This window comes from Parasteatoda tepidariorum, chromosome 9 (genome assembly GCF_043381705.1).
Source record: "Parasteatoda tepidariorum isolate YZ-2023 chromosome 9, CAS_Ptep_4.0, whole genome shotgun sequence".
Lineage (NCBI taxonomy): Eukaryota > Metazoa > Arthropoda > Arachnida > Araneae > Theridiidae > Parasteatoda > Parasteatoda tepidariorum.
This window is the reverse complement of record NC_092212.1, coordinates 88,950,238-88,972,296: the sequence shown is the minus strand read 5'-3', so window position 1 is coordinate 88,972,296 and position 22,059 is coordinate 88,950,238. Positions and strand designations below refer to the sequence as shown.

Genomic DNA, 22,059 nt, shown 5'->3' with positions numbered 1-22,059 from the left:
TAAGCTTTCATAACATCTTTATTTCAAATATGTTCCTTCCCAAATGTAAGTAAAAAAAATTAAACAGTAGTATGAGCTTTTCAACTAATCTCTAGACGTCTCATTTGTGTCAAATTATAACTTTGTCAAAAATAATATGATCAGATTGTGATTTCTTTTTAAAAAATTACCTTATAAATTTACTAACACTTTGCTATGGTTGTACTTTTTCAGCATGATTTACAGTTTAGATTAGGAATATTATGATTATAATTTACGTATTACGTACTTGCGATTTATATTTCTAAGAAATAGTATTTTGATTTACGTATAAAAGGAATTTATAATTCAAGGTTGAAATGTTATGATTTAAATGATGCGTATTAAAGATTTATAGTTGAAGCCAGTACTATTATGACTTACGTATTACATTTGCGATTTATAATTCAATGTAGAAATATTAGGGTTTACGATTTATGATTTACGTGTTAAAAGTTATATAATTTGATGGTATTATCTGTATGTTTTGTTTTATATGAAATGTTATTTACTGTATCACTTGATTCAAATAAATGTTCTTTTGATCATAAATAGAAATGAATAATTTATTCACCTATGCTAGTTCCTTAAATTTATTTAAATTATATTCCTGATTTAGAGAAAAGTTGTATTTTTCGATGAGTATTTCATAGAATAACGTTCTTTACAGTACAATGTTTTTTTTATTAATAACTGCAACAAAACATCATGTTCAATACAAATTTAAAACTTTTTATTTTAATGTCTCACTTTTGATTTTTATAGAACTAAAAAGGTTAAAATTACTCTTTGCTTTCTTATACGTTGTTCTGAAATCAAATATTTCCAATTGATCTTAAGGTTTTTCATTTATAGAAAGTGTTATAAAAATGCCGGGGCAAATTTCTTATTCTTATGCCGCACAACTTTTAGTTTTTCAGTTCTTATATCTCACAACTGCTTACTCTTAAAAATAATTTTTAAGTTATTTGTAATTTCGTTTATTACATTTGATTCAAAATAATTTTGAAATGATATCCATCATCGTTTTATTAAAAGACACAGGAATACTTATACTGTGTATGTTACCTAAAAGATATTACAAATTACATAATATTAAATATCATATAATAGATATTGCTATATACTTATAAATGCAATATTCAAGATTTTACATTGATACAAATTTACGAAATAACTTAAATTTTGATCAAATAGTTCTAAAGCATTCTAATTCTAATGCACAATTTTTTAGCTATCAAATAATGAAGTATTTCCAAACATTGAAAGTCATTTGCTTTTTCTGTTTCAGATGCTTTTTTTTCTTATAAATACGTGCTTATGCTTTTAATTTTTACCGATATGTGGCGCTGTCGGGCTGTATAGTGAAGCTCTCATTTGTATCATTTATAACTACTAACGCCATATCGTAAACACTCTCAATGTTAAAATCTTTGTTCTCATCTTCAAANACTTGATTCAAATAAATGTTCTTTTGAATATAAATTGAAATGAATAATTTATTCACCTATGCTAGTTCCTTAAATTTATTTAAATTATATTCCTGATTTAGAGAAAAGTTGTATTTTACGATGAGTATTTCATAGAATAACGTTCTTTACAGTACAAGTACGTTTTTTATAAATAACTGCAACACATCATATTCAATACAGATTTAAAACTTTTTATTTTAATGTCTCACTTTTGATTTTTAAAGAGCTAAAAAAGGTTAAAATTACTCCTTGCTTTCTTATACGCTGTTCTGAAATCAAATATTTCCAATTGATCTTAAGGTTTTTCATTAATAGAAAGTGTTATAAAAATAGCGGTGCAAATTTCTTATTCTTATGTCTCACACTTTTTAGTTTTTCAGTTCTTATATCTCACAACAAAAATTATTTTAAAAAGTAAGCTTTTTAAAATAATTTTTAAGTTATTTGTAATTTCGTTTATTACATTTAATTCAAAATAATTTTGAAATGATGTCCATCATCGTTTTATTAAAAGACACGGAATACTTATACTGTGTATGTTTCCTAAAAGATATTACAAATTACATAATATGTAATATCATATAATAGATATTGCTATATACTTATAAGTGCAATATTCAAGATTTTACATTGATACAAATTTACGAAACAACTTAAATTTTGATCAAATAGTTCTAAAGCATTCTAATTCTAATGCACAATTTCTTAGCTATCAAATAATGAAGTATTTCCAAATATTGAAAGTCATTTGCTTTTTCTGTTTCAGATGCTTTTTTTTCTTATAAATACGTGCTTATGCTTTTAATTTTTACCGATATGTGGCGCTGTCGGGCTGCATAGTGAAGCTCTCATTTGTATCATTTATAACTACTAACGCCATATCGTAAACACTCTCAATGCTAAAATCTTTGTTCTCATCTTCAAAAAGCTTTTTGAATCATTTCAAATTTTACTATTCATTTATATTTCAAGATATTTTTTTAATCATTATGCACTTTTAAGAAAATGGAAAGAACAGTACAGTTAATTCTGCTGCTGAAAATAATATTTGCCACTTTACTGAAAACCGTTCTTTGCGGGGGTGAGTATTTTTTAATTGTAATCTTTTATATAATATTAAATTGTGTTATTTTATTCTAAGATAATCTATACTATGCATTTCTTGTTAAGCAACTGAATTGTGTACAATCAAATATTTAAAATAGATTCCTTTTATGTATAAATAGCGTTTTTTTTGATATTTCATGCTATCATGACTTCAAAATACAATCCTATCTGACTTATCCAACTCATATATTTGTTCTTAAATATTCATATCAAATTTTCAATGGAAGTAAAAAAAATCTGTATGGGCAAATAATGATTATTTAAATTTTTTATTTTTCTGTTTTTAAGTAATTGACTTAAATAAGCTTTAGAACTGTAAAAATATTTGAATGCACTATTAAATGTTTCTAAATTTAAATATTTGTCTAAAACTAGAAGGAATTGAAATTGATGGAATAAAAAAATAACTAAAAGTATTTTGATCAACTTTTAACTACACCTACTGAGAAAGTGGAATTTTCATTATTATTGTGTTCGAAAGCAAATATTTCATATGTGAAATATATATAATTTTTTTCTCAAATTCACGACAAAAAATATTTAATATATTAAGTTGATTTTTTCTAACTTGAATGGAATTATTGAATCTGAAACAAATTTATTTTATTTAATCACAATGGCTTTGCTGCTACTTGGTGAATTGTTTATAATTTATTAAATCCCTGTATAAATTAAAAACATTAAACATTTAGTATTTTTAAGATCTAATTGCAATTTTTTTCATTAATTTGTGACTTACCGTATGTTTTCAGTAAAATGAAAGACGTCTTTCATTTCGCTTCATAAATATAGCACAAATGTTTACAACGTTTTCAAATGACATGAACTAAAAATATATTGTCATAGTATCGAACTATTCCAGAAAAAATGCATGTTAAAGTAATGATTGAATTTTTTTTTCCTGATTAAGATAGTGCGCTTTACTAGAATTGAATTCTAAATAGTACAAGTTGTTGTTGTTGTTTCTGCAGAGACATTATAATTAACTTTTCAGTATTAATTATAGAGATTTCAGCTTCAATTATTTCAGTAAAAACTTTAAGTGAAATTTTAAATTGGCATACAAATTAATTTTTAAAAAAATGATAAATAAAACTTCATCAACAATGTCTCAAAAAATGAATTCAAAATGTCAACAAAGCGAAATTAATAATCATGCATCATTTATTTATTTTCATCAATATAAATGATAAAAGAAAAAAAGAAATTACGATATAAAGAGTGAATTCTGGGGGAAGAATTATTCAGAAATTAAATATTTAGAAGATAGAAAAATAAAATCTATTATACCATTATGATCTATGTGAAGGGTTTTTTTCTTTCCTTTTACAATACTATATTTTCAACAATTATATCACTTTTTGCGGCAACTTTCGAAAAGTTTGATATTTCTGAAGTATAAATTAATACGTGGATATGTTTTTTTTAAAAATTGTTCAACATTTTTTTCTTTGGTAATCACTAGTACAATTGTTTTAACATGAATAAAATTTCTGCACTTATTTTTTTGCATTAACCATCATTTTAATTTTACATAGATCAACCAGTTATCATCCCATTTCACTTTCCACCAGTTTTGAAAGAAGGAGAACGAGCAAATACGATTTGCTCTGTTCGCTCTGGTGACAGACCAATTGAATTCATGTGGAAAAAAGATGGTCAACCTTTATCAGTAGCATCGACCACCAGCGTTCAGTCAATCGAGGATTCATCAGTTTTAATTATTAAATCTGTGGACTCAAACATTTCTGGGAACTATACATGCATTGTTACTAACGCCTTTGGTAGAGATCAGCATACTGCAACTCTTGTTGTCACATGTAAGTAATGAACTTTTCTATTATCAATTGCAAGATTACATATTTATCTAGTAACTACAAAGATGACAACATTATCTAAAATATTTAGAAACTTTAGAAAGAAACGTGACATGTATCAGTTTATATTATATAAGTTAGATTATAATTTTATTAGTTATGTACTTTATTTAATGTAATAATAATTACTAAATACCTACTTTTCTGTAACAAAAAATTGCATTAATTTGAATATAGTCCCGCAGTGGACCGATCGTAAGGACACGGTGCTCAGTAGAACACCAAAATCAAGCATCACTGCCTGCGGTCAGTGTGCGGGTGGGTGACCACCTGGATTAGTCTGCATAGGGACTGAGGGAGTGAGGTATCGGTCCTCGTTAAACTGTTCTACCGTAAAGTGCTCGACTTCGCGTGCAGGTCATCGGGCTACCGAAGCGAGGGTGCCTTCCCCTCTGCAGAGGATCAAAATTCTGATGGCTTGATCTTCGGATCATCCTTAGAGATGCTCCTCAGACGATCACCAATAGCCCATTGTGCAGCTCTAGTGTGATGTAAATAAAATAAATACCTACCTAGCTAGTTCGTGTATCACAGTTTTGCAAAGTTCAGATAATATGTTGTATTCGATTGGATAAGCTTCTGTTAAGAGATAGGAGGCTACGTGTTATAGAACATACTTTTTTCTGTTGACATAACAAATGACCAAATTGTAGTATAGTTTCAATAGACCCAGTAAAAAGGCGATTGACTAATCATTTTATCGAAGTAAATTGACTTAATATTGTTAACATATTTCCATTTAAATGACACAAAATCAAACCACAAGAAATCAAAAGTAAATCTGTTAACTAAATTCCTTTATCCATTCTGAGAAATAATCACCTTGTTCTTAAATAGTTACAGGCGAGCAAATATTTTTACAAATTAACCCAATTCTTGAATCATCTAAACAATTTATCCAAATTCTTTTATTCGTTTGAAAATATTCATATTATTTAATTGATAAATTGAGCAGTTGCATGCATGATGTTCCGTAAGTCTTATTTATTTAAAGAAAACTTTTAAAGGAAAAGAAAGGTATTAATACTGAAAATTAGATAGAAACACGAAAAAAAAAAGTAAATCAATCACTTGTGATAACGGAAGGTGAAAATTTTCAAAACCAGTTTGATTGTTTGAGGTGATTCTTCTGAAAACTGCTTTTCAATTATTCCTAATGTCCACCGCCAATTAAGCAGGGATTAGTATTTTTTATCTCTCTTAATTATTAGTGTTTCGTTAGATTTCGATATCATTTATGTTTTATTATGTCGGAAATAGTTTAGATATAATCTTGACACATTGAATATTTATTAAAAACGGTGATAACAGAACAGTTTTTGCATATTGAATTAAAATAATTTTAAAATGTGTTAAAAAAAAGCTTTTTTTTTAAATTGTAGCTCCCCCGACATGGTCAATGGAACCAACAGACACTGTTGTGAAGGAAGGAGAAAGCGTTTCATTAGAATGTGCAGCATCAGGAGTTCCAACTCCACATGTTAAATGGAAAACAGGTAGTACTTCATTAGTTTTTAAATAAATTGCTTTATTCCTTTAATGGGACATTTTTCTCCTTATAATTCTCTGTTAAAATATTTAAGATTTATTTATAAAAAACAAANATGTGCAGCATCAGGAGTTCCAAGTCCACAGGTTAAATGGAAAACAGGTACTTTATTAGTTTTTAAATAAATTGCCTTAATCCTTTAATGGAGCATTTTTTTCCTTATAATTCTCTGTTAAAATATTTAAGATTTATTTATAAAAAACAAATTCATTTAACTTTATACCTTCAACTAATACGATTTTTAAAACCATCTTTTAGGATGAAATTTTTTCGTACTCTTTATTAATCAGCAGGAAACTTAAAATGAACTCGTTAATTAAAAATAGACTTGATGAGAAATGATCAAATGACCGAAAAAATAAAGCTTTCCTGTGTTATTGAATTCTCTTCCAGATCTCTTTACTGCTACCCACATTCACGTGAACAAAACCCTTCACTAGTATTTTATTTTATAACAGTAGTTGAACAGCCGACCCAATTTTCGGGTTTACGACTACTAATGTTCAACTACGTAGCCTTGTAATTTCGAAACCTATTAAGAGGACAAGAGAACTCCTGGGTCAAATATAGGGAGAAATGTGCCTTCGAGGAGGACTTTTGATGGAACTAACCCGCATTTGCGCTCCATTGAGAGGAAAGCAACAAAAACCTCCCACGGTTAGCCTGACGGCAAGAGGATTCTGCCCCATAATCTATCTACCATTGAGGATATTTTACGTCAGCACTGTGGTCAGTGCAAGCCGGATGCGGATTACGTATCAACCAGCAACAGCTGGGATTCGAACCCGGTTCACTTCATTCGGAGGCGAACGCTCTATCACGGCTCTTCACTAGTACCTATACTTTATGGAGTTATCCGCAAATGGCTGTCATTGCTTGTTTCCTATAAACACTTAAAAGTGTATAAAGTTGGTTGGATTGAACGAGAACCCAACGAAGCGAAGCGGAAAGACTTTGCTAGTCCACTATTAAGCATAAGCTGCTCTTAACGAGCAGATTTAACGAGCAATATTTTTTGGATTTCTTTCAAAGCAAAAATTTCGCTTAACATTACGAAGATAAATAAAAGTCATTGATGACTGGTAAATGTAGCGAACGCATGAATATTTTTCATAACCGGCAGTCATGAATCTTATCCGCAGTACAATATGAAAACAAAAAGAAACCAAGACTATTCAAAGCAAAGCAAATTAATTGATTTGTACTGTACAGAAATAATTTAGTAAGTTTGTATGAACTTTAATGTCTTCTTGGAACTCGTTTTTTAAACAAATATATCAAGTTCCCTTCGCGCTTGTGATAAGCTTATTGGACTGTCATAAGAAACTGCATTTAATATACGTTTGTCTTATTTTGTGCCCTGTTTTCATTCTCTCCTCTTCCTTTTCAGATGTGAAAGGAACTAAAATAACATCAGATTCTTCGAGTGAAGCTTATGTTTCAACGACAGGTGCATTAGTAATTGGTAAAGTGACTTATTCTATGGAGGGATCTTATACATGTGAAGCTGAAAATGGATTTGGGCTGCCACTTACCAAAAGTATTTCTCTCACTGTTCGTGGTACGTTAGAGATAAATAAAATAAAACACACATTTCCGTATGAATCAATTAAGTGTTATGGTTTCAACTCACTGTATTTTTCTAATAACGTGTCGTAAGTGTGCTAGTAAGCTCTATGTTAAACTATGGAAGAAATTTACATATCGAAATGTACATTATTGAAAAATGGCAATCGAAACTATGTTTAAAAACTCACTTATATGAAATAATTTTATTTTTAGAACTAGGAGGAACCATCGGTAAATAATTGTAATAACTGGAGATACAACGCACTTTTAACTTCTTTTTTTTTAAGAAAAAGAAGGAAAACTCATGATATTCAATTTCACAAATTCAGAATTCCTAATTTCTTGTTGCTTTTGTACTCCTGAAACTTTCTGCAACTAACAACAACTAAGTTTAATAATTTGATACAAGCTGTTCAGTTCAGCGTTTTGCATTACACATCCAAATAACCACAATTATAACAGCGTAAACTGAACGAAATGCAAATTCCTGAAAACAGTTTATTTTACGCACTATAATGGGGTAAAATAATGAGTGGGTATTATTTCAATAATCCCGATGTTTCAATGTAACAATCAATAGTGTTCAAAAATTAACTTTTGTCTAAATTAGTGCTTGAACGTACTGTATCAGATGCACAGTTGTGTTATTCAAATCTAACTCTTTGGTTCCTGTTTTACTCTTTTTTCACATAGTTGTATATATTTTTGAATGTTTAGTCATGTGCTATTTTTGGGAATCGCTTGCAATAAAAATTTGTGTATCACTTTCGAAGCAAAGTTCTAAGAAATTCCGCCATTTTTCGTTTTTTTTTTAAAATTATTATTCTTGCGTCATCATCTCTGACATGAAATGCTCATCTGATGATTAAAGTATTTTATGATTTGTAAATCATGGTATAAATATTATGACTTACGATTTAGGATTTATGTATTAGGAGCTATATAATTTGATGTATTATCTGGATTTCTTATTTTGTGTGGAATATTACATCACTGTATGAGTTGATTCAATTAAATGGTGATTTTGAATGCTAATTGGAATGAATAATTTATTTACCTAAGCTATTTCTATAAAATTGCTTGAAGTTATATTCCTTATTTAGAGTAAAATTGTTTTTTACGATGACTGTTTCATAAAATGTTTTTTTCAGAACAAGTATGTTCATCCTTAATAACTGGAACAAAATGTCAAAATATTGATTGTAATAATTACGGGAGAAATTGATTTGAAACTTTCATTTTAAGATCTTACATTTGATTTTTATAAAATTAAAGTCTTTGGGTTTTACATTCATACAATGCGTTACGTAAAATGTCGGCCCAAATGACTTATTCTTATGTCTTATCATTTTCAGCTGATAAGTTTTAAGTATTTTTTTAGGTATTTGTTATTTCGTTTAATAATGTTCATTCAAAATAATTTTAAGTTGATATACATCATAGTTTTGTTAAAAGACCTGGAATATCTATATCGCGCGTGTTAATTAAACGATATTACAAATTATACAATATGTAATATGATATAATGTATATTACTTTATACATATGGTGCAGTATGCAAATTTTTGCACCGATTCAAACCTTTTTTTTTAAAAAAAAAAAGCACTTGAAGTCTGAGCAAAGTTCTAACGCATTCCAGTTCCAAAACACAATTTTTTGAGAATTAAAATTATTTCCAAGTTTTAAGTCATTTGCTTTTTTTGTTTCAGATGCTTTTTTTCTTATAAATATGCGCTTATACTTTTAATTTTTACCGATATGTGGCGCTGTCGGGCTATAGTGAAGCTCTCATTTGCATCATATATAACTACTAACGCCATATCGTAAACACTCTCAATGTTCTCATCTTCAAAAAGCTTTTTGAATCATTTCAAATTTTACTGTTCATTTATATTTCAAGATATTTTTTTAATCATTATGCACTTTTAAGAAAATGGAAAGAACAATTCAGTTAATTCTGCTGCTGAAAATATTTGCCACTTTACTGAGAAACGTTCGTTGTGGGGGTGAGTATTCATTTTTTAATTATTATTGTTACATAAGATTCAATTGTGTTATTTTATTCTAAGATAATCGATACTCTGTATTTTTTGTTAAGCAACTGAAATGTGGACAATTAAATAATTTAAATAGATTCCTTTCATGTTTAAATAACGATTCTTTTTATATGTCATGTTATTTTGAAGAAAAGTAGTACACTTTTTAAATGTAATCATATCCATTTCATCCACTGCATATCATAATAATATTGATAAATGTTAGTATTGATTCAGGCCTAATTTTGAATGAAAGTCAAATAAAATCTCTATGGATAAAAAATGGTTATTTATATCTCTTACTTTTCTGTTTATAAGTAATCGGCTTATATAAACTGTAAAACTGTAAAAATATTTGAATTGACTCTTAAGTATAAAGAAATTGAAATATTTGATTGCGAAAATAGAAGGAATTGAAATTGATGAAATAAAAGGAAAATTAAAAGTATTTTAATCAACTTAAGAGCTTACTGAAAAACACCTACTGAGAAAGGTGGAATTTCATTATCATAGTCTTCAAAAAAAATTATTTTATAAGTGAAATATGCATAATTATTATTTTTAATTTCATGTCAAAGGGGATATTCAATATATTAAATTGATTTTTCTAATGTGAATGGAATTATTGAATTAAAAAAAACTTATTTTATTTAATCGCAATGATTTTGCTATAACACGATGAACTGTTTGTAATTTATGAAATCTTTATATAAACCAAAAATACAAAAAACACATAATAATTTTAACATCGTATTATTTTTGTTATTTACTTTTAAAAAGGTATTAATATTCTATATTTTCTGTAAAAAAAGTAGGATTAAAACATATCATCTTTCATTTCATTTCATGAATATAACATAAATGCTTACAATGCTTTCAAATGACATGAGATAGAAATATATTGTGATTACATTGGACTATTCTATAAAAGATGAATGGAAAAAAGTGATTGAAATTTTTTTCCTGATTTAAATAGTGCACTTTATTAATTAATTTATTTCTGAATGGTACAGTTAAAGTTTGTGTCTTTTTCTGCTGAGACAATGTAACTAACTTTTCAGTATTAAGTAAAGATTTATAAGTATCAATAGTGAGGATTTCTGCTCCAATTATTTTAGTCTAATCTATAAACAGAATTTTAAATTTGAATCAAAATTTATTTTAAGGAATAATAAATAAAACTTCATTAAAACTGTGTTATACAAAATGAAGTTTATAATCATACATCAATTATTTCCGTGACCATATAGAGAAATTACGCTATAAAAAGGGAAAACCATTTATAAATAACATAACTAGAAGATTAAAAAAATTCTATCAGTTCATAATGATCAATTTAATAATCAGTTCATAATGATAATTTATTTTCTTTGCTTTTACATTTTAGTATATTTTCAATACTTATAACACTTTTTATGGTAATAAACTATAACTTTTGAAATGTTAAGTATTTATTAAGTAAAATATACATTAAATATGTGGAAATTCTTTTTAAAAAATTGTTCAACTTCTTTTTTTTAATTAGTAATTATGAATACAATCTTTTAATATTAATACAATTTTCACATGCATTTGCTGCGTTAATCATTTATACCTTTTTTACTAGATCAACCAGTTATCGCCCCATTTTACTTTCCACCAGTTTTAAAAGAAGGAGAACGAGCAAATACGATTTGTTCTGTTCGCTCTGGTGACAGACCAATAGAATTCGCATGGAAAAAAGATGGTCAACCTTTACCAGTAGCATCGACCACCAGCGTTCAGTCAATCGAGGATTCATCAGTTTTAATTATTAAATCTGTGGACTCATCCTCATCTGGGAACTATACATGCATTGTAACAAATTCTTTTGGCAAGGATCAGTATACTGCAACTCTTGTTGTCACATGTAAGTAATGAACTTTTTTATTATCAATTGCAAGATTACATATTTATGTACTTCTTTCTATTAGTATAATCTTTTTATTTCCTCATCATTCTTTTTATCATCATTTCATGATCTAAAATATTTAGAAACTTTAAAAATAAAATATAACAAGTATCAGTTATATCATATTAATTAGATCATTGCTTAATTTGTTTTGTACTTTATTTAATGTAATGATAATTATCACTAAATACCTACTTTATTTGCTATAAGAAACTGTATTAATTTGGGTACAGTCCTGTAGTGGGCTGATCATAAAGACACGGTTCCAAGTGAAACACCAAAGTCAAACATCACTTACTGCGGTCAATAAGCGCGTTTGTGACCACTTTGATCAGCCTGCGAAGGGACGGAGAGTTTGCGGTTTCGGTACTCGTTAAACTGTTCTACTGTAAAGTGCTTGACTTCCTGAGCAAATCATCGGGCTACCAAAGCAGGGGAGCCATCCCCTCTGCAGAGGATCAAATTTGCGATGACATGCCTCATCCTCAGGGATGTTTCCCAGACCGTCGCCAATAGCCCATGCCCATTGTGAGGCTCTAGTGCGACGTAAACGAAAAATACTTACATATCTATCTAGTTTGTGTATCTCAGTTTTGCAAAATTTTAGATAATATGCAATATTCAAGATGATAAGCATCTGTTAGGAGGTTACGTGTTTCGTAGAACTCCTTTTTCTGTTGACATAAAAAAATCACCAAATTTTGGTCCAGTTTCAGAAAGATCAAAATAACGCGAATAAAAAACAGCGGAAAAAAGCACGAATGAAAAATCATTTCCTTAAAATAAATTTCATTTACATTGTTACTATATTTTCATTTAATTCACACAAAATCAAACCAAAAAATAAACAAAAGTAAATCTGTCAACTAAAATTCCTTAATCTAATCTAAGAAATAATCACATTGTTCTTAAATAGTTACAAGCTAACAAAAAAGTTTACAACTTAATCAGTTCTTGAATCATCAAAATAAGTTCGTAAATTACCAAAACAATTCAATTAAATTTTTTTATTCGTTCGAAAATATTTATATTATCTTATTGCCTAATTGAACAGTTGCATTCATGATGTTCCGTAAGTCTTATATATTTTAAAGGAAATCTTTATCAAAATTGAATTAAAAAAAGAAAGGTATTAATAATGCAAATTAATTTGAAGCGTAAAAAACATAAATATAAATCAATCACTTTTGATAAAGGCAAGTGCAAATGTTCAAAAACAGTTTGATTTTTGAGGAAACTTAGAGATTCTTCTAATAATCGCCTTTCAATTACTTCTTATGTCCACCGCCAATAAATCCGGGTATAATATTATTCATCCCTTGTTAGTAAATCATTAGATTTCGATTTCGTTTTATCATCTCTTTAATATTTTAGATATAATCTTGACTCATTAAATATATCCACTAGTGTTAGAAATTAAGAGAATTCGCAGACTTGGTCGATTATCTCTCGAACACCTGGACCGAATTTAATAAAATTTGATGCGTATATACACTGATACAAAACAAAATAAATAACCGTTCAACAATTGTAATACACCCGCATGATCGTGCAAAACACTCGTTGGAGTTGGAAGGTATGAGACAGCGGTTACAGAATGAAAAAAAATGAGCTAATAAGGGGGTACGGTCCCCTCTTACAGATATACAGACCTTTCAGCGCGTGATTTCATACTTTAACTAAGCAGTTTACTTTTCCTGTGACACTTTGTTTGAATTGTCAATTTCCTACCTTTCGACTCCAGTATTACGCATGATTATGCGTGTGTATTACGATTGCTGAGTGGTTATTTGTTTTTGTATTGTATGAATGCTCGTGCATATCAACTTTACTAAAAATAAGTCCAGTAGTTCTAGAGGTAATCGACCAAGTCTACAAATTCTATTAATTTCTTACACCTGTGTATTGAAAACATTGATAACAGAACAGTTTTTGCATATCGAATAAAAACAATTTTAAAATGTGTTAAAAAAATTTTAAATAATTGTAGCTCCCCCTACATGGTTAAAAGAACCGACAGACACTGTTGTGAAGGAAGGAGAAAGCGTTTCATTAGAATGTGCAACATCAGGAGTTCCAAGTCCACATGTTAAATGGAAAACAGGTACTTTATTAGTTTTTAAATAAATTGCTTTAATCCTTTAATGGGAAATNTTTTAATAATTGTAGCTCCCCCGACATGGTTAAAAGAACCGACAGACACTATTGTGAAAGAAGGAGAAAGCGTTTTATTAGAATGTGCAGCATCAGGAGTTCCAAGTCCACATGTTAAATGGAAAACAGGTACTTTATTAGTTTTGAAATAAATTGCTTTATTCCTTTAATGGGACATTTTTTTCTTATAATTCTGTGTTAAAATACTTAAGATTTGTTTATAAAAAAATTCATTTATTAATACGATTTTAAAAAACATTTTTTTAGGTTCCAAATTTTTCCTACTTTTAAGAATCAACTAGAAACTTAAAATGTACTCGTTAATTAAAAATAGACTTGATGAGAAATGATGAAATGAACGAACGCATAAATCTTCTCTGTGTTATTGAACTCTCTTCCAGATCCCGTGCTAGAATTTACCGTTAACCACATTTAGGGAAACAAATCCCTGCATTAATGTTTATATTTTCTGCAGTTATTCGCTGACAAGTCACGTGTTGCTTCCTATTGAAATTTAGAAACGTATAAAGTTGGTTGAATTGAATGAAAACCCGAATTAAGCGAATAAAATGGAAAGAATTTGTTTGTCCAACAGTAAATATAGCCCGCTTTTAACGAGCAGTTTTTGCGAGCAATATTTTTAGATTTCTAAATATTCTACGCGTATCTACATTTCTAAATATTCTACTATACTAAAGTTTCTACGTATAGCTCAGCAAATCTCCATTGGGAAAATTTCGTTTAACATATCAAAGACAAATAAAAGTCATTGATGATTGGTAAAAGTAGCGGACACATGAATATTTTTCATAAGTGGGAGTCATGAATCTTATCCTCAATTCAGTATCAAAACAAAAAGAAACGAAGACGATTCACAGAAAATCAACGTAATTGATTTGTACTGTATAGAAATAAAGTACTTCATAATTTATTAAGTTTGTATGAACTTAAAGGAAATTTTTTAAAACTCGTTTTTAAGCAACTATCATGGTCCCTTCACGCTCGTTATGAGCGAATTCGACTGTCATAAAAAAACTGCATCAAATTATTTTTTTGTGTCATGTTTACATTCTCTCCTCTTCCTTTTCAGATGTGAAAGGAACTAAAATAACATCAGATTCTTCGAGTACAGTTTATGTTTCATCTACAGGTGGATTAGTAATTGGTAAAGTGACTTATTCAATGGAAGGATCTTATACGTGTGAAGCTGAAAATGGATTTGGGCTGCCACTTACCAAAAGTATTTCTCTCACTGTTCGTGGTACGTTAGAGATAAATAAAATAAACCACACATTTCCATATGAATCAATTAAGTGTTATGATTTCAACTCACTGTATTTTTATAATAACGAAAAGTATTTTTATAATAACGTGTCGTAAGTGTGCTAGTAAGCTCTATGTTAAACTATGGAAGAAATTTACATATCAGTTCTTAATAACTGGTAATTAAAATTACGTTTAAAAACTCACTTATATGAAATAATTCTCTTTTTAGAGCTAAGAGGAACCATCGGTGAATAATTGTGATAACTCAAATATCAGTAGCTACAGCGCACTTTTAACTTCTTTTTTTTTAAAAAAAAACGAAAACTCATTATTTTTAATTCCTAATATTTTCTGTTATTTGTAATGCCAATGTTACAATTACTTCATTTATATCATGTTATGTAACATGTTTATTTAAAACACAATATATATATAACACATTCAAAGATCAATTATTGAATTCAAACTTCGATTAATCTTTAAAAAAATTTTTATCTATAAGCAATTTACAAATTGTATTATCAAAGCTTTAAAGTGTTTAAAGTTTTCGCTCTTAAACTTGTATATCGCATTTACGTTGCTCTGGTGTATTTTTTATGAATATTTAATATTGATCAAATACATTCTTTTATCAATATTATTATTATTGAAATTATTGTTTAACTGCAAAATGTTTGACTCACGAATATTTTGTCCCTTAACTTCCGCAACATGACTGATCATTTTTTGCCAAATATTGCGAATTATTATCGAATTTTCTGCTGCTGTGACTGAGTTGCTCTTGTACTGATCAAACTGTCTACAACTAACAACTAAACTAAGCAGCTATAGGTTGTTTTAAATAGAATCTCTGTAGCTTTTTGATACAAATTGTTCTGTTCAGCTTTTTGCAATACACATCCAAATAATCACAAATATAACAACGGAAACTGAACGAAATACAAATTCCTGGACACATCTGCTAAAATTAATTTCGCGCACTATAATAGGATATTATGATGATTAGATATTATTATTTCAATCATCCTGATGTTTCAATGTAATAATTGATAATGATCGAAAATGAACTTTTGTCTAAATTATTCTTTAAACGTACTGTATCAGCTGCACAGTTTTGTCATTCAAATCAAACTCTTTGGTTTTCGTTTCACTTATTCTTTACATAGTTGTATACATTTTTGTATGCATAGCTATATGATATTTTTGGGAATAGCTTACAATAAAAATTTATCTAGCACTTTCAAAGCTAGGTTCTAGGAAATTGTTTTTTTTTTTTTCGTTTTTTGAAATTATAATATTTACGTTATCATCTCTGACATGAAATGCTGATCTGATGATCAAAGTATTTATGATTTACAAATCATGATAGAAATATAATGACTTAGGTTTTAGCATTTATGTGTCAGGAGTTATATGATCTGATGTATTATCTGTATTTTTTTTGTTTTGTATGAAATATTACATTACTGTATCAGTTGATTCAATTAAATGTTGCTTTTGAATGTAAATTGAAATCAATAATTTATTTACCCATGCTAGTTCTATAAATTTATTTGAAATTACATTAATTATTTAGAGTAAAATTGCTTTTTACGATGATTACTTCATAGAATAACGTTCTTTACAGAACAGGTATGTTTTTCATTAATAACTGCAACAAATTATCAGAATATTGATTGCAATAATTACGGGAGAAATTGATTTGAAACCTTCTATTTTAAGACCTTACATTTGATTCTTTTAAATTTAAAGTCCTTAGGTTTTGTATTTATACAAAGTGTTATACAAAATGGTGGCTCAAATATCTTATTCTTATGTCTCATTACTTTGAGCTCACCAATTTTAAATAATTTTTTCGATATTTCTTATTTCGTTTTATAAATGCTCATTCAAAATAATTTTCAGGTGATATACTACAGCATAGTTTTATTAAAAGACCTGGAATAGCTATATTGTGCATGTTACTTTATGCTAAATTGTGCATATACAAATTATATTATATATAGCTATATTGTGGATGTTATAAATTATATAATATGTATAATGATATTATGTATATTACTATATACATATGGTGCAATATGCAAATTTTTACATCTATTCAAAAAAAAATTTAAACCGATTGAATTTTTTTCAAAACCACGCAATATAGTTCCAAAACACAATTTTTTGAAAATGAAAGTGATTTTCAAGTTTTCAAAGCCATTTGCCTTTTTTGTTTCAGATGCTTTTTTTCTTATAAATATGCACTTATGCTTTTAATTTTTACCGATATGTGGCGCTGTCGGGCTGCATAGTGAAGCTCTCATTTGTATCATTTATAACTACTAACGCCATATCGTAAACACTCTCGATTTTATACTCTAAATGTTCTCATCTTCAGAAAGCTTTCTGAATCATTTCAAATTTTATTGTTCATTTTTATTTTAAGACTTTTTTTTAATCACTATGAACTTTTAAGAAAATGGAAAGGACAGTTCAGTTTATTCTGCTGCTGAAAATAATCTTTGCCACTTTACTGAAAAACGTTCTTTGTGGGGGTGAGTATTTATTTTTTAATTGTTATCTTTTATATAACATTCAATACTGTTATTTTATTCTAAGACACATTTCTTGTAAAGCAACTGAATTGTGTACAATCAAATAATATGACTGGATTCCTTTTTATGTATAAATAATGTTTCTTCTGATATGTCATGTTATATTGGAGAAAAGCAGTAACTTTAAAATGTAATCACATCTGATTCCTACACCTCATATATTTATTCATAAATGTTCATTATAATTCAGGCTAAAATCTCATTGGAAGTAAAAAGAAATCTGTATGGGCAAATAATGATTAGTTACATTTTTTACTTTTCCGTATGGGCAAATAAGGATTAGTAAATTAAGTATTCAGCTTAAATAATCTGAAGGACTGTAAAAATATTTGAATTGACTCTTAAATATTTTGAAATATAAATATTTGCGTGAAAATAGAAGGAATTAAAATTGATGGAACAAAAAAAATTAAAAGTATTTTGATCAACTTATAACTACACCTATTGAGACAGTTGGGTTTTCATAATAATTGTCTTAAAAAAATTGTTTTACAAATGAAATGTACATAATTCTTTTTTGTTAACTTTATGGCAAAGGGAATATTCAATATATAAAATTGATTTTTCTAATGTGAATGAAATTATTGAATCAAACAAATTTATTTTATTTAATCATAATAATTTTGCTATGTAACGATGGACAGTTTGCTATTTATTAAATCCCTATACAAACCAAAAATAAAAAATCACATATTAATTTTAACATCTTATCAATTTGTTACTTTTTTTAAAAGGTATTAATATTGTATATTTTCTGTAGAAAAAGTACGCTTAAAACCAATCGTCTCTCATTCCGTTTCATATATATAACGCAAATGCTTACAATGGTTTCAAATGGCATGAGACAGAAATATATTGTGATAGCATTGGACTATTCTATAAAAGATGCATGTAAAAATAATGATTGAAATTTTTTTCCTGATTAAAATATTGCACTCTATTAATTAATTTATTTCTAAATTGTGCAACTGAAGTTCGTGTTGTTTTTCTGCAGAGACAACTTAATTAACTTCTCAGTATTAATTATGAAGATTTCTGCTCCAATTATTTTAGTCTAATTTATAAACCAAATTTCAAATTTCAATCAAAATTAATTTAAAAAATAATAAATAAAACTCTATAAAAATTTGTTATGCAAATCAAAATTTAAAATCATACATCATTTAATTATTTCCGTGACCACATAGAGAAATTAAGATATAAAGAGGGTTTGGTAACATTTGAAGAACTATTTATAAGTAAAATAAATAGAAGATTAAAAAAACTCCATCAGTTCATAGTGATCAATTTAATAATCAGTTCATAATGATAATTTATTTTCTTTGCTTTTACATTTTAATGTATTTTTTAATACTTATAACACTTTTTATGGTAATAAACTATAACTTTTGAAATGTTAATTATTTATGAAGTAAAATATACATTAAATATGTGGAATTTCTCTTAAAAAAATTGTCTTCTTTTTTTTAATTTGGTGGGTATTAATACAATTTTTATATTAATAGTTTTTACATTAATACAATTTTTATATTAATAGTTTTTATATGAATACAATTTTTATATTAATACAATTTTTTAACATGAATAAAATTTTTACATGCATTTTTCTGCGTTAAACATTTATAAAATTTTTCTTAGATCCACCAGTTATCGCCCCATTTTACTTTCCACCTGTTTTAAAAGAAGGAGAAAGAGCCAATACAATTTGTTCTTTTCGCTCTGGTGACAAACCAATCGAATTCAAGTGGAAGAAAGATGGTCAACCACTGTCTGTATCATCCACTGTTAATATACAGTCATCTGAAGATTCTTCTGTTTTGTCCATCAAATCTGTCGATTCTGGGAGTTCGGGAAATTACACTTGCATTGTAACAAATTCTTTTGGTAAAGACCAGTATACTGCAACTCTTGTTGTCACTTGTAAGTAATGATTTTTTTATTTTTAATTGTAAGATTGTATATCTATGTGCTTCCTTATAATAAGATATGTTTGGCAGCAAAAAACATTAAAAAAAGTTTTTAAATAATTATAGCTCCTCCGACATGGTTAAAAGAACCAACAGATACTGTTGTGAAGGAAGGAGAAAGCGTTTCATTAGAATGTGCAGCATCAGGAGTTCCAACTCCACATGTTAAATGGAAAACAGGTACTTCATTAGTTTTTAAATAAATTGCTTTAATCTTTTAATGGGCCATTTTTTTTTCTTATAATTCTGTGTTAAAATATTTGAGATTTATTTTTTTTTTAAATTCTTTCATCTTTTAACCTAAAATGAATACGATTTTCAAAACCATTTTTTTTTAGGTTTTAAATTTTCCCTACTTTTCAAGAATCGGCAAGACACTTAAAATGAACTCGTAAATTAAAAACAGGCTTGATGAGAAATAATGAAATAAACGAGCGCATAAAGATTCCCTGTGTTATTGAATTCTCTTCCACATCCCTTTACCGTTACCCGCATTTAAGGACACAAAACTCGTCACTTTTTATATTTTCTGAAATTATTCGAACAGAAGTCACTTGTTGCTTCCCATTGACAGTTAGGAATGTTTAAAGCTCGTTGGATCGAACGAGAACCCGAATTTAACGAGCAAAGCGGAAAGACTTTGTTAGTCCAATATTAAGCATAGATTAAGCAAGACCTCTTTTAACGAGCAATTTTGGAAAGCAATATTTTTGCGATTACTAAAATTTCTGCACATAACTCTGCAAATCTCTTTTTGGAAGATTTCGCTTAACATTCTGAAGACAAATTAAAGGCATTGATGAGTGGTAAATGAAACGAACACGTGAATATTTTTCATAAGATGGGGTCAAGAGTCTTATCTGAAGAACAATATCAAAAAAAGAGAAACCAAGACTTTTCAAAGCAAATCAATGTATTTAATTTGTACTGTATAAAAATAAAGTACTACATAATTTAGTAAGTTTGTATGAATTTTAATGATTTTTTTAGAACTCGTTTTTTAAACAAATATATCAGGTTCCCTTCGCGCTTGTGATAAGCTTATTAGACTGTCGTATGAAACTGCATTTAATATACTTTTGTCTTATTTTGTGTCATGTTTACATTCTCTCCTCTTCCTTTTCAGATGTGAAAGGAACTAAAATAACATCAGATTCTTCGAGTGCAGTTTATGTTTCAACGACAGGTGCATTAGTAATTGGTAAAGTGATTTATTCTATGGAAGGATCTTATACATGTGAAGCTGAAAATGGATTTGGGCTGCCACTTACCAAAAGTATTTCTCTCACTGTTCGTGGTACGTTAGTAATAAATAAAATAAAACGCTTATTTTCTGGATTTCCGTATGTATCAATTAAGCGTTATGTTTTCAACAAACTGTTTTCACGAGAAGCATGTTTATTATAATGTATCTTAAGTGTGCTAGTAAGCTCTATGTTAAAGTATTGATGAAATTTATATATAGGTTCTTAAAAAATTGCAATCACAACTATGTTTAAAAACTCACTTATGTGAAATAATTTTATTTTCAGAACTAGAAGGAACTATCGGTAAATAATTGTAATAACTGAAACCTTTGGAGATACAACGCACTTTTAACTTCTTTTTTTTTTTTTTTTTTTTAAAGAAAAAAGAAAATTTTCTTGTATTAAATTTTACAGATTTAGAATTCCATATTTCTTGTTACTTTTGTGTTGCTTTTGTACTGATCAAACTGTCTGCAACTGACAACGACTAGGTTTAACGGCTAAAGGTTGTTTTAAATAAAATCGCTGTAAAAATTTGATGCAAATTGTTCTGCTCATCGTTTTTAATACACATCAAAATCACCCGGACACATCTGCTAAAATTTATTTCGCGCACTATTGCAGGGTATTGAACGAATGGAATTGGATGCACAGTTTTGTCATTCAAATGTAACTCTTTGATTTTTGTTTTACTAATTTTTTACATAGTTGTATAAAATTAGATAGTTGTTACATTTTTGTATATCTAGTTATGTGCTTTTTTGGGAATAACTTGCAATAAAAATTTATGTAGCACTTTCTAAACAAAGTTCTGGGAAATTCCGCCTTTATTCGTTTTTAAAATTACTATATTCACGTCATCATCTCTGATATGAAATGCTCGTCTGATGATTAGAGTATTTTATGATTTATAAATCATGGTAGAAATATTATGACTTGCGATTTATGATTTACGTGTTAAGAGTTTGATGTGTTATCTGTATGCTTTATTTTATATGAAATGTTTATTACTGAATCAGTTTATTCAATTAAATGTTGCTTTTTATTGTAAATTGAAATGAATAATTTGTTTACCTTAAATTTATTTGAAATTATATTCCTTACTTAGAGCAAAATTGTTTTCTACGATGAGTATTTCATAGAATTTTTTCCACAGAACAAGTATGTTTTTTCTTAACAACTGAAACAAAAAAATCATAATAATTACATAATACGTAATATTACGTAGTATCATGATTACGTAATGTCATAATAATTGCGTAATATC

The 22,059-nt window shown here is 27.9% G+C and overlaps 3 protein-coding genes across 6 annotated transcripts in view; all 3 read left to right on the top strand.

Annotated features, from left to right (window-relative positions):
* The window catches only part of LOC122271858 (cell adhesion molecule Dscam1-like), a 158,944-nt gene that overhangs the window by 80,444 nt on the left and 56,441 nt on the right, over positions 1-22,059 (top strand). Inside the window, exons 1-4 of one of the 4 annotated variants that reach the window (XM_071184940.1) lie at positions 17,299-17,518; positions 19,217-19,498; positions 19,612-19,725; positions 20,672-20,842. The exons of the other annotated variants lie outside the window; for them this stretch is intronic. Of the exons in view, the coding sequence (XP_071041041.1) occupies positions 17,443-17,518; positions 19,217-19,498; positions 19,612-19,725; positions 20,672-20,842 (643 nt within the window). The 5' untranslated portion in view covers positions 17,299-17,442. Of the gene's footprint in view, positions 1-17,298; positions 17,519-19,216; positions 19,499-19,611; positions 19,726-20,671; positions 20,843-22,059 lie in introns of those variants that run through there. 4 annotated transcript variants of the gene reach the window in all.
* On the top strand, positions 2,350-9,194 carry LOC122271573 (cell adhesion molecule Dscam2-like). Its single transcript, XM_043053369.2, has 4 exons — positions 2,350-2,571; positions 4,136-4,417; positions 5,857-5,970; positions 7,414-9,194. Exons 1-4 carry the CDS (start codon positions 2,496-2,498, stop codon positions 7,680-7,682), a joined length of 741 nt encoding a protein of 246 aa, XP_042909303.1. The 5' UTR covers positions 2,350-2,495; the 3' UTR covers positions 7,683-9,194.
* LOC139424828 (cell adhesion molecule Dscam2-like) lies at positions 9,364-15,175 on the top strand. The gene is made up of 4 exons (XM_071184945.1): positions 9,364-9,598; positions 11,235-11,516; positions 13,728-13,841; positions 14,803-15,175. Exons 1-4 carry the CDS (start codon positions 9,526-9,528, stop codon positions 15,090-15,092), a joined length of 759 nt encoding a protein of 252 aa, XP_071041046.1. The 5' UTR covers positions 9,364-9,525; the 3' UTR covers positions 15,093-15,175.